Genomic DNA, 13,700 nt, shown 5'->3' on the forward strand with positions numbered 1-13,700 from the left:
TTCTAAAATATTAAATGTAAACCTCATTATTTTTACACTATTCCATATTTTCATGGTTTCCACAATGAGCATGAGTTGTCTATGAAATAACAAGAAACAAACACCATGAACGAGAATATATGAATATCGTTTTCCACAAGCACCACGATAGATGTTCAAACAGGCCATACTCTTCTCCCTTAGTTCTGCAGAACGTCTTGGTGTGACAAAGTTTTCCCCTTCTCCGTTTAGTTGTATACATTACAGGAGATGAGAATGGTACAGTAGGTTCTCTTGGGAAAAGCACGAGACAGCCTCATTGCCTCGGAGACTCCAAGTAATTAGGATCGCTAGAAGCTTCAGTTGGAGGATTGGCTTAACAGCCATTTTGACTGATGCTACACCCTTCAGCAAGAAGGCTAAAATGCCTTTTCAGAGAAACTTAGGGAAGTGATAATGAATTTCAGTTAGGTTCCAGACTATTACCCAAAAGGAAACTGCATTTGCCACCCATAGACGTTGGCCATGCCAAATCGAGCAGCAACTCTAGTCTGATGTCATTATGATCATTACCACGCCTTTCTCTCTGACAAAAGCGCTGGTGGTGGTTCATTACTTAGGGCAGTGCTGCAGTACAGATCCTCCTTTCTGGCTCCGTCCATTGCATTCCTTCCTTCCTACGCCGGAGTCCCTGATTTCCACGGGCTTGGCGCTGAGGACCCGAAGCTTCTGGCTCTGCCGAGGTCTGGTTGATTTCTGGTCCCAAGAGTGGGAGGTGATAGACAGCGCTTGCTGATGGCATTGGCTTTGTTCCTACATTCAGCGAAGTAAAAACATAATCTCGACCCCTTTAGATAGAAAGAGAGAGGAGAGAGAGAGAGAGGCAGAGGAAATATAGTATTTGCCTAGCTGTCCCCAAGGCCAGCGGCAGAAATTCTCATAGAATGAAAAGCTCAGCAAGCGCCAAGATTGGATGTTTGCAGGTTAGTGATCCAACTAGGCACGGGCGGAGACTGGGACCTCTATTCAGAGTAGGTCTCAGAGATTTCTGAGACCCACAGGAGTGCTGCTAAGCTGCAAGAAAACAGTACCACACGAAACCCAGAAGACTTGGCCTCCCCGCCAGCCTTCGGCCTCGCAGCGCAAGATGATCTTCTTCTGCCTTTCACGATTTCTAAATGAAGTTAACTGGTGAGCTGTTAAAAGGCTATTAGTATGGCTGGTGTCACTTGTCTGTCCTGTGCTGCGAACATAAGTACACGCTGTAGTCAATTAAGTGCTTGGTGAATAAAAATTTTTAAGGAGCACTAATAAAAATAATCCCATCAATTATGTGTGCTCCATTTAATACAGGGTTGCTTAAAATAAAATTTCCCAAACATATGTTCATTACGGATGGCAGCAGGCTGGGAACCAGTGGTTTTATTTATGCATTTAAAGTCTTGCTCCAACTAGGGAAGCAGAAAAATGACAAGTCAGCTGCCACGAGCTTCTAAAGGCCTCTCTCTGTTGCTTTCAGGCTACAACCCATTTGCCCCATCGAAGGCCGATTCGGAGCACGCAGTCAGGCCGAGTTCCCTCTCCGCGCCCTGCAGTTCAAGCGTGGCCTGCTGCACGAGTTCCGGAAGGGCAATACTTCCAAGGACCAGGTTCGCCTCCATGACCTGGTCCAGCAGCTGCCCAAGGCCATTATCATTGGGGTGAGGAAAGGAGGCACCAGGGCTCTGCTTGAGATGCTGAACCTCCATCCCGCTGTGGTCAAAGCCTCTCAAGAAATCCACTTTTTTGACAATGACGAGAATTATGCCAAGGGCATCGAGTGGTACAGGAAAAAGATGCCCTTTTCCTACCCACAGCAAATCACAATCGAAAAGAGCCCCGCGTATTTTATCACGGAGGAGGTTCCGGAGAGGATTTACAAAATGAACTCATCCATCAAGTTGTTGATCATTGTCAGGGAGCCAACCACAAGAGCTATTTCTGATTACACTCAGGTGCTAGAGGGGAAGGAGAGGAAGAACAAAACTTACTACAAGTTTGAGAAGCTGGCAATAGACCCTAATACCTGTGAAGTGAACACCAAGTACAAGGCGGTAAGAACCAGCATCTACACCAAACATCTGGAAAGGTGGTTAAAATACTTTCCCATTGAGCAGTTCCACATTGTCGACGGAGATCGCCTCATCACGGAACCTCTGCCAGAACTTCAGCTCGTGGAGAAGTTCTTAAATCTTCCCCCGAGGATAAGTCAATACAACTTATATTTCAATGCTACCAGAGGGTTTTACTGCTTGCGATTTAACATTATCTTTAATAAGTGCCTGGCGGGCAGCAAGGGGCGCATTCATCCGGAGGTGGACCCCTCTGTCATTACCAAATTGCGCAAATTTTTTCACCCTTTCAATCAAAAATTTTACCAGATCACTGGGAGGACATTGAACTGGCCCTAACAGGACAAGCCCCATAACACTGTGTGTTGTGGCTGGAGGCACACAAGGTCTCCCTCTAGCTTATAACATGCACTTTTCTTAGACACAACTATCCAAGTCATTTTTCCACGTGCACTTGTACATACACCGTGGGCGACCAAATAGAAGATGGATTCTTTTTCTATTGAAAATCCACAAAAAAAAAAAAAAAGAAAAAATGATTTGCTGTCTGAGTAGTTGCATCTTTGGAGCTATATACAGAAAGAAAAGGTGGTGGTCTTGGGGGGGACAGTGGCGTCAGCTGTTCTCGAAGAGTTAGTCTTCCTTGGAGTCAGAATTTGTGCCCGCTATTTTCATAGAGTTAAGCCAAAAGATTATGCGTGAAGACGGTACGGATGGCTGTGAAGCTTCGGGAAGTAGAGGATTCGGTCGCGCATTCTCTTCCAAGGGAAAGCCGGCTCTGTAATCCAGAGACTGAACTGGTGCCGCGAAAACAGAAAACGCTATTTTCTTATCATTTAAAAGACTGTCTCGTCTCATAGAACTGACATTGTCCCAAAGTTCCTGTGGTGATTTTGCACTATTGTTTTCTCGTACAGACCATGGTGTCACTTGTAGCATGTCAGCCACACATCTGAAAGTCGAGGTCCTTTTACGTCCATGTTCTGTGTCAACAAAGAGAAACGTCATGTACATAGTGTATATTGTTGTAAATACTGGTTTCACACTAAGTAATTCTATTTTGTAAACTGAATATGGCTATTTAATTTATTGTGAAAATTAAATTTATTGTGGTATTTAAAAACGGAATGGATTAAAATTACTCTATGTGCAACCTTTTTTTTTTTTTTTTACTCACTTTGTTTTACACGCCCCCCCCCCCCTTGCTGGCTCCCCAAACCGAAGCTGTTTATGCGCATAAGAGCGCGCCTGGAAAGATGCGCGTCTCCGTTGGATTTCTGTACCCTTGTGAAAATGTTTTTATGAAGTGAGGTTGAGTATATTACAAAAAAAAAAAAAAAAATCTCAACCATCTGGAAATCTAGTAATAGAGCCACTTCAAAGAACACTAGCTTACTCTGCGACAACTGCGTAACAATTAACTTACTTGCGATGGCTGCTGTGCCAGGAGAGAGAAATATTTTCCCATAATCAAGGCCTAGAAGAATCACGATTTTATTTGAACCTCTAATCAGAGTCAGACAAGTCGAGAAATTAAATAAAATCAGATTAGGGAACTTGTGTGGCCTCTGTACTGAAAGCTGCTGATGCTACAAAAATGAATACAAACTCTCAGAACTCCCTCTTTGAGATGGAAAAAAAAAAAAAAAGTCAGTCTGCTCAGAAATGATCAAATGCATAGTGCTGCTATTACTGACATAAACATATGGCTCGTGTTTCCATCCAGAGAAATTAATGCTAAATTGGGTGCTTGCTAACATCAGATACACTGTATCGCGCTCTTAAATATAATTCAGAAAGCCGCGGAGAGAGGTGTCAACAACAACAACAAAAAGATGGATTTTTCGCAGTCGTGGCTGCTGATCCAGTTAGAAGACGTCTGAGGGAGTTTTGCTCAGCGTCACACTGAGGGTGCCCAGAGAAGCCCCAGCCGAGTACAGCGGATTCCCCCTCTTGCTTGTGCTAAGTGTTGGTTCTCTCCATGAGTTGTTTCTCCTGTCCAGTGATTTGATGGTGAACTTTGCTAAATAAATAGCCCTTTCCCCTCTGGTGTCGGTATATATTGCTTCTCAGGCCGCAGCCTTAGTGACCATCTCTGCCGATCCCCCAGCACGGAATAGGCGACGCAGCAGCTCGCCCCGCCGGGACCTGGGGAGGGGTCGCGGGTCTCAACGCCAGGCCCTCTAAGCCACGGGTGAAATCGAACCCAAGGAGCCGAGCCGCGTTAGACTTCCTCGGGCCTCTGCTCTCCACTAGCCCTCAGCCTGGACTCTGAATACGCCACCTTCCAGGGCACGATCACCCGCTGTCACGGATTCTATTGTAAGTCTTTCGAGAGCGGTGGCAGCTCATACAGTTTTACACCAGTGACTGTAAAAATTACCCCCCACGTTGGGACCCTGATGTCTCAAAACCTCAGCCTGAGTACCCCCCCCCCCAATAAAATTGAGAGACGGCAGTCTTTTCCGAGACAAATCGAGACATGTTTTTAAAATAGTGAAGTTTATCAGTGATGAGCTTATATTCCAGACTGTGTCTTAAATTTTGCTGCTGCTACCAACAATGTGTATTATCAGAGTTTATTCAGAGACTCTCTTTGACTCATACTGACTTTTCCAGTTGGTTATTTTGAGCTCAATAAGCCAGCATTTATTTCTTCACCACACTCAGAAAAAAAAAAAAAAAAAAACAACTGATTGCCAATAGTTCTGCTTCCTGAATAAGTTTAAGGATTGTTTTAGACCCCAGGGCCTCCCCCACAGGGACCTAAAGCAGAAGGCCTGGCTTAGGAGGACGTGTTGGGGGCAGGTTTCATTTCACCGAAATAAAACCAGCCACAGCCACTGCTGACTGAGCAGCCCAGAGAGAAGTAAAAACCCTATAACTTAATAGCATGCTTCCACTGGAGGTTTTCAACCTCCTTGTTTAGAAAAATGTTTCCTGTTGTCATCAAAGAGGCAGCACATCTCTAGAGAAATCCTCAGCTCATTACGTTAGCTCCACCAGGGCTCTCTTGAATAAGTTATTCCTTTTTACATCATGAAATCTCTGCATTCCTCCTGGAGGCTTGGTGGCACCATACGGCTTTGTGAAACAGCCCTGACTGCAAAGAGAAAAAAAAAAACTTTAAGCAAGGGTGATGTTTCTGCGGGACCCAAACTGAAATGACACCATTTTGGAAGCCAAAAAATTCCAATTATACGTATTCGAACAGGAACCAGAGTCCCAGGGGATCAGAGAGAGAGAGAGAGAGACAGACAGACAGACTACAAACCCATAGATACACATGCCAGTTCCAAGTCCAAGTCCATCACCTACTCCCCTGAAATCACCCCCACAGAAGCCCTCATTTGATGAAGGTGCTCACTTTTCCTACTCCCTTCACACTGTCCTATAAGAAACATCTAGGACGTGAGGGTCCTTCCTCACATATGATAGAGCAAAGGCATGTGAGCCATCAGAGTCACATCTGATCTTGGAGTTGGCACCTCCCATGCTGAGGGACCAGTGGGAACAGTCACTACTTGCCACTAGGGCTGACAGCCTCCCGATGGCACTGTTTGGGGGCCCCACCTGGTTGAAGGGCCCTGCCGGGCCTACAAGGCCATGTGAGGGGCCCCGAGAGGCGTTGTGCTGCTGCCAAGGGAAGGTGGGAGCCAAAGACAAGGGAAGTCCAAGTGCCAGCCCTGCCAATAAGCTTTTGCTTTCTCCAATTAGCAATTAGCTAAATTGGATTGCCTTCATAAGCCTAATTTGAGAATTTTCCAGAAATGGAGAAATTTCAAATGATCATATAAGCAGTGTCTTCCTGCTGAAGTCTTTTGTATTCTTTTTGCGCACTCAGCAGCCGTTCTCCACTCAGGAGAATGGTCTCCAGCGTAAGCAAAAAAAAAAAAAAAAAAAAAAAACCTGCCGAAAACATTCCCCCTAAAAAAGGCTAAATACAGCAAAACCTTAGCAATTCGGGCTAACCAGGTGAAAATATAGACTACCTTCAAGCAAATTCACCACAACGTATTCCCAAATGGATAACGTGCAGAACGATCCTGACCATATACTGGAAAATATCTCGTTGCATCCACTTTACTAAATAAGAGCCTCTTAATTGGCCCAATTTTTTTTCCCAAATTGGTGTTACTCAAGAATTTTCAAAACAGTCTGTTCTCCTAAGCAGGTTCCTGAGGCCCCCTGGCATCTGTTTATCAATTTTCATAGCAAACCTTTCCCTTGTAGAGAGGCCCAGGATGAAATTTAGGCCGAAGGAGGAGCAATTGGGAAGGCTCTGGTGGAGGGAGCCTCCCTGCACACGTGGCAGGCACGCGCACGTGCACTCCCAGGGGCGCCTTTCCCAGTTCCTTCTATGGCCCCTCGTGGTTAGAAGCACGCTACCCCCGAGGTTCCCGGTGGGTCGGGGCCACGGCGGCCGAGCTGACCCCACGGCAGGGTGCATCCCCGGGAGGCCCCGGCACCTGCACCGCAGCCCAGCGAGGCCTGCGCTGGATTTCTAGGCCTGCGGGCATGTGGGAAGAACTTTGTGTCATTTGGGGCCTCTAACTTGGCGGTCACTTGGGACAGCGGCCGCAGGAAACAGCCACCAGGGGTGAAGGGAACCGCAGGCCCCCGAGGGCCACCGTCCAGGCCTCCACCCCCAGGCTGGCGGGCCTGGGCAGCGACCGCACCTGCACGGGCCGCGGGCAGAAGGCCTGAGGACCGCTGGGCCCTTGACATCCCTAGAGGCGAAGCCAGGCAGGGTCGCCCTGGAGGAGACCAGCCCCAGGGACAGAAACCAGGGCAAGTCTCATTTCTCCTGGGACACTTCCACCGAAGTTCAAAGGGTAAAAAAGTAAAAAATTAAAAAAAATAAAAATAAAAACACAAAAACACAGTTTAATGGTAACTTGCAGATAAGCTTATGACAAGGTAGAGATTGTGTGACAGTTTTCAATATCTTTAAAGGTTTTTACACTAAAAAGAGATGTTTCCGGTCATTTTTACACGTCCATAGAATCTAGCCTCCACCCAGAAGAAGTGAAGTCTCCAAAGATCGGAGCCAAGAGATTTGGTCTTTTTTGAATAGGTCCCAGGGCCTCCTCCAAATGGCCTGAGAAACTGTCCTGTGAGGATAACAAAGACCTGAGATTCTTTCTCCTGGGATCAATGAAATTCAGAGGCATTTATTGATCACCTAGTATGTTCCCAGCTTCTGAAAGATCCAACAAACAATTACTAAAGGTCACTAGAAAAAGGCAGCGTTGGAGGTGTGACCAGAATGCAGCCCTCCCGAGTTGCAGCCCGGGCCTGCTTGTCAAGAAGTCTCTAAATGGTTCTCTTTATTATTTACGTCCGCCTACTTCCTACAAGGATTTGAGGTGGTGATTTTCTAATTAAAATTTGTTTCTAATCTCTTTCTAATCTTGCTTTATTGGCTGCATTTCAACCCTCTTGTACTTAACCTTGAATAGTAACGTGTATCGGGTCTGTATAAAAGTATGAATTAGCATTAAAATTAAAATGTACACACATTTAGTACACCTGTAATATGTATGGGCATATTTGTACTTGTAAACCTGTTGAAAGGAGCTAATGATCACGGTTCGTTACGGGGCTAATCAAAACCATTCTTTGGTTAGCGATCACCTATCGCATCTGCACAGCGGCCTTTTAAGAATGACATTCCGAAGGGGTCACAGTCAGTCCAGCCAGCCAAAGTGAACAGACGTGAAGAAAAGAAAAACTCAATAAATTAATATTTCAAAAGCGCATCAACTGACCTGGAAGCAAACAGGCTTTGATACAAGAATACAATTTCCCTAATCGGAGTGACGCTACATCTGGGATAAGGAGTTTTAATGGTAAAAAGACGTATGTGTTGCTGATTCAAGGGCACGGGAGGCGCTCACACGGGAGGTAGTACACGTGCCACCACTGTGTGCGTGTGCGTGGGCGCGTGTGTGCATGAGTGTGATTCTCGGCGGTTCTGTAAGTGGCCCATCCCTGTGGCACTACTGCATTACTTCGGCTTGATCGCCACCCTGAGGCTTCCACCTTGGAACTGTAGCACGTTTCTCTGAAAGCACAATTAAATTTAAAGATAAGTTTAAGAACAACATGCTTACCTGGCATTATTACCCGTACCTGTGGGGTCTGAGGCGCTAATGCAAAACTAGTGGGAAATTAGTAGGTACACAGGCCCACGCCTCCAGCTCTGAGATCACGGAATTGATAACCCCCTCTGGGACCCTCCAATGTCTCTGGGAATTCTATGCTGAAGACTCCAGACTCCAACATCACGAAAAACAAGAGGGTTTGAGGTGAGTGGTCAGAAGCATAATTGCCCCGGTGCCCGGCTTGTCGCCCCGAGCCCCCTCATGAGAAAGGCTGCAAAGGGACCGGACACCCACTGGGTGTTTACACACACAGACCAACCAGCTGAATTCAGCCCCACAAACCCTTATTTTGAACAGTCCATTAAATTGGCCAAAGTATTGGTCATTAGGGGATCATCTTCCAAATAAGTCACTTGAATCTTTTCAAGTTGTCCTTCTGACACTGTCTCTGAAACATTTGGAGAAATAACTTAGAAAATATTCACATAATATCAATTATTTTTCCGTCTCTTTGGCTGGCTCGTGCCCTACATGGGCCCCAGCCTGGGTGACGTGCTCTCAACCGCCCACCACCCCCCCACCCCCGCCCTGGAGTCCTCCAGAGCGTCAGCTCCGCAGGGACAGGCCAGCACCACGGCGCACCTGTCAGGTACGGCCGTCTCGCGGTGCCACAGCCACTTTGCTGGACGCTTCTCCGGGGTCAATAAGCAACTTAGGACAAGGATTACGTCATCTAGGCCTCCCATCCCATGCAGGCCCAAGACACGCTTTACGCCATAACAAATGATTTTTTTTAAAAGTTGTGAATGAAAAAATGTATTTAAATAATGTCGAGAACACCAAAGGACCATTGTTTGCTGAAAAGTAGCTTCTGATGCCCACGGCCACTCAGGGACCACCAAACACGGGTGCTCCTAGATACACGCGTTCAGGGGAGGGCTCCTCACGAGCATCACGAGGAACAAGAAGGGCCACTGGCTCCCAGCCTCACGCTGGCAAAGAGGTCAAAGCCAGACAAGGGCCATTGCCTCCAAACGAGATGAGAGGCCGGTCCCTAAAAACTCCGGCACACATCATGATTTGACATACTTCATGCCTCTCGTACACCCAAACCTCAGAAAACGGGGGTAGGCCCCGTGACTCTGAGAAGCGAGAGCCCCATGCATCGGGACCTACCCCTTCCAACGGGACGGTGGGCTGGAGCGGAGCCCTCTAGCCTACCCGCATCGCCCGGCCTCGTCCATCTGTCTGGGAAGCAAGAGCGTGGGCTCCCAGGCCAGCTCGGGAACGCGCCCGGCACGGAGCAGATGCTAACCGGGGCAAGTGCGGGAAGGCTAACCCGCAGTCCTGCGGAAATGCTCCGGTTTCCATATTCCCTTTGAAAAACGTAATTTCTCTAGTGAGGTGGTCACACTCCGAGAGGAATTAAGCTCGAAAGATAACAGAACTTCAAAAGCCCAACTGAAAAGCCCAGACCCGAGGCTGGGAAGGGCATTCGGAGGAGGGAAGGATTTTAATTCAGCTTTCAGAGCATGCTCGCCCTCCTCTTTGAACGTTTCTGACACCCGGGGAGCTGCTGGAGAGTTTCCCACCCGTGACATCTTTCAGCAGAAAACCATGAAATAACAAAAAGCTCTTTCTAGGTGGGGCGGGAGGGGGGAATGTGAAAGCCCGTTAAAATAAGTTGCTTCTGGTTCTGATTCTTGTGTGCGTGTGTGGGTGTGCGCGTGTGTACATGTGTGAGCGTGTGTGAGCATGTGTGCATGCATGTGTGTGGGTGTGCATGTGTGTGCACACGTGTGGTTGTGCATGTGGGTGTGCACGTGTGTGCATGCATGTGTGCACGTTGGTGTGCATGTGTGTGCGTATGTGCGTTGTGTGTGCATGTGTGTATGTGCATGGGTGCGCGTGTGGGGGTGTGTACATGTGTGGGTGCAGAAGTGAGTGGGTGTGCGTGTGTGTATGCATGTGTGTGCGTGTATGTGTGGGTCTGCATGTGTATGAGTGTGTGCACGTGTGTGTGCACGTGTGTGCGCATGTGTGCATGTGTGGTGTGCATGGGTGCATGCATGTGCACGTGTGTGGGTGTGCATGTGTGCGTGCGTGTGTGCATGTGTGCGCGTGTGGGAGGGTGCGGGGTGCATGCGTGTGCACGTGTGTGTGCACGTGTGTGCATGTGTGGTGTGCATGGGTGCATGCATGTGCACGTGTGCGTGTGTGCATGTGTGCGCGTGTGGGGCGGTGCGGGGTGCATGTGTGTGCACGTGTGTGCGCGTGTGTTCTTGCGGAGCCTAACCATCGCCGAGAAAGCTGCCTGGCCTCGCCCCCCCCCCCACCCAGCCCCGACGCCGGCGGGCGCAGCCGGGTCCCTCGCAGGTGTCTCCCAAGGGCGAGCTCAGGCCCCTCGGCAGGTGCCACAGTCGCGCCCCCGCCCCGCGGTCAGAGGCTGGGGGAAGGGGTGGGGGGGCCCGGCGCCCCCCGCCCAGCCCCGCCCCGCCTCCCGGTCCGCGGAGCCCGTCCTGCCGCGTTTCCCCGGAGGCCGCGGAGGGTCGCGGGGGGCACCAGGCGGGGGGACCCGGGCGCACCGCGCAGGCGCTGAGCCAGCCCCGAGCCCAGCCGAGCCTGAGCCCCAGGGGCCGCCCCCAGCGTGCGCTCCGCTGGCAGGAGGGCGGCGGGGCAGGGCGGGGCACCCCCCGGGGCAGGCGGCGGCCGTGAGCCGAGCCCGGGGAGGCCCTCGGGGTGACGCGGGGTCGCGCACCTGCATCCCCGCCCGGGACGCGCCGGCCTCCGAGGCCCCAGGCCGCGGGGACCCCACGGAGGCCAGGCCAGGTCGCTCCAGGCCGCTCCAGGGGCTCAGAAGGGGCCCTGGGCTCGGGCTCCCCGTGCGTGAGCGAGTGACACGGGTCCGCAGCTGTCGCCCTTACCCGTCCCTGTCCCGTTGACCCATCAGGCTTAGAGTCTTTGCAGAAAGGCCTCAGGAGCTCACCCCCTCCTCAGTGCCGGCTCCGGCATCAGCACTTTTTCCCCAACGGGTGGATAGTGAGTTCTGTAGGCTTTGTGGCCCACACCGCCTCGGTGGCAGCTGCTCGCCCAGTCCCCAAAGCAGCCCGAGACAACAAGGGGACAACAAGGGGACGAGCCGGGACTGGGGACCGTGCAGGTAGACTTCACCTACGAAACAGCCGGCGGCCGCCAGATGGGATCGGCGGGCCTGGGTGTACTGCCCCCTGTTCGTCTACAGGACACACGGACCCTGTGGCCTTGGGAAGTCGGGTAGAAACACACCTGCGCCTGGTCTCAGTGGAAAAGTCTGCGGGGCCTCCGCATTGGAGGGGGTCCCAGGGCATCGCAGCTTGGCCTCGAATGGTCGGTGGCCCGGTGCCGGCCGCCGCTTCTCCGAGGACTCAGCACCCACGTCTCTCCCTGTACAGGCCCCTCGGCCCGCGCTAATGGGCGACACAACTAGTTTCCCTTCGTAGTTTTACCTTTTTCAGATTTTGCCCCAGGATCTTCGCCGCCTCCACCAACCACGGAAAGACAGAGAAGGCCGCCAGGATGCGCGAGCCAGAGGCGGGCTTGCCCACAGGCCCCGGGCGGAGGCGGGAGGCCGACCGTGGGCATCAGTAGCTGGACAAGGGCTCGAGCCTGGGCCCCGGCATGTGCGGCCCCGGAGGTGAGTCCGGGAGGGGGTGACAGCAGGCCCCGGGCCAGTGAGGCAGGTGCCAGGGGAATCCGGAGACCCGGCCGGGGGGCTGGGCGGCAGGCCGCAAGGCTCTGCTCCGGGGGGTGGCTGGCCCTGCAGGGACAGGGTGGTGGCCCGACTGTAGGGGCTCAGGGACCCGAGACGGACTCCCCGGGCAGTGCTGCCACGTGTCCGCTGAGGACAGGGAGGCCCGGGGTGAGTGAGCCCGACCGGGAGCCCAGCACAGAGCCCACGAGGCCTCAGCGGGACTCAGGTGAGCCCCAGAGGTCGCACTGGGCTCCTAAGGGCCCCGGCCCGGTGGCCTCAGGACTTGATGAGACTACGTCTCCGATTCCTTCCACGTCTCCATCTAATCAGCGTGGTCAAGAGCACTGAGGACTCGGGAGCCTCGGCAGCTCGTTCGGTTCCGAGTCCGACTTTCGGCTCTGGCTCAGGTCGTGAGCTCATGGGTGGTGGGACAGAGTCCCGGGCTGGGCTCGGCACCCGTGGAGTCTCCTTGAAGCTTCTCTCCCTCTGCACCTGCCCCACTCGTGCCCGTGTGTGCACGTGCGCTCTCTCGCTCTCGCTCGCTCTCAAATAAATAAGTCTTTAAAAAAAAAAAAAAACAGCCCACGAAGACTTCTACTTTACCAGCACATTCTGTGTACCAGGCATGCACTCTGCCAGACGCTTGACGTACCTTAAAAGGAAGAAAATTAATGGAATTTTGTCACCAGTGGTGTGTTGGGAAATGTTTAACAACCAGCTCTCTGGAGAAGGGTGGAGGAGGGGATGCGAAGCCCTGATCTGTGGCTTTTGCCAGTATCTGTGGTACCAAGACTTCGAGTAGGGACGCCTGGGTGGCTCAGTGGTTGAGCATCTGCCTTTGGACCAGGTCGTGATCCCGGAGTCCTGGGATTGGGTCCGGCATCAGGCTTCCCACAGGAAGACTGCTTCTCCCTCTGCCTATGTCTCCGCCTCTCTCTGTGTCTCTCATGAATAAATAAAATCTTAAAAAAAAAAAAAAAAAAAAGACTTCAAGTTACCACCAAGTAGTCCTTGAACGCGGAGTTGGGAAGAAATGTGCGATGGGACACTGTTAACTGGTATTTCCATCCTACAGCTACAGATGTGAGTAGCCTCAGAGTGGAGATAGAACAAAATATAATAAAATGACTAGGAAGTGATATGTTTGGAGTATACAGTTGTTTTTAATAGAGCTTATTTAGTTTTAAGTCAATAATGCCTGTGTTTAACAACCAGCTCTCGAAATTTCTAATGATTTATCAGTCAGCTCCTGAGAGCTGGTCGAGGCCACCTGCCGCACGCCACTCCTTATCACTTACTGTGTGCCGGGTGCCAACATTGTTATTTGAGATGCGCGCTTTCATCGATCCTCACTGTGATCTTCTGAAGTAGTTACTATTTCACTGATGAATAAGAGGATCTCTAGAAAGGTCGAAAAACTCTCTTGGGGTCACACAGCCGAACCATGGTGATGTGGCCTCCACCCGCCAAATCCGTGTATTCTATTATACGACACCGTCACTCCGGTTGCAAACATTTGATTTTACAGCGTCTTATTCTTGGGGCGCCCGGGTGGCTCAGTCAGTTAGGCGTCTGCCCTCAGCTCAGGTCATGATCTCAGGGTCCGGGGATCGAGCCCCGCGTCAGGGTCCCTGCTCAGCGGGGAGCCTGCTTCTCCCTGCCCCTCTATTCCTCCCCCCTGCTCGTTCTCTCTCTCTCTCTCTCAAATAAATAATCTTTTTACAAAATGAATAAAGTGTTTTATTCTTTAAGAGAGCCGACGGTGCTCCACAG

At 51.0% G+C, this 13,700-nt stretch overlaps 1 protein-coding gene across 7 annotated transcripts in view; it reads left to right on the forward strand.

Annotated features, from left to right (window-relative positions):
• The window catches only part of HS3ST5 (heparan sulfate-glucosamine 3-sulfotransferase 5), a 254,478-nt gene extending 246,866 nt beyond the window's left edge, over positions 1-7,612 (forward strand). For all 7 annotated transcript variants that reach the window (XM_077902704.1, XM_077902703.1, XM_077902702.1 and 4 more), the window contains one exon: positions 1,499-7,612. In XM_077902704.1, the coding sequence (XP_077758830.1) occupies positions 1,499-2,429 (931 nt within the window). In that variant the 3' untranslated portion in view covers positions 2,430-7,612. The remainder of the gene's footprint in view (positions 1-1,498) is intronic.
• The last annotated feature ends 6,088 nt before the right edge of the window (positions 7,613-13,700 follow it).

Source organism: Canis aureus, chromosome 7 (genome assembly GCF_053574225.1).
Source record: "Canis aureus isolate CA01 chromosome 7, VMU_Caureus_v.1.0, whole genome shotgun sequence".
Taxonomy (NCBI): Eukaryota; Metazoa; Chordata; class Mammalia; order Carnivora; family Canidae; genus Canis; species Canis aureus.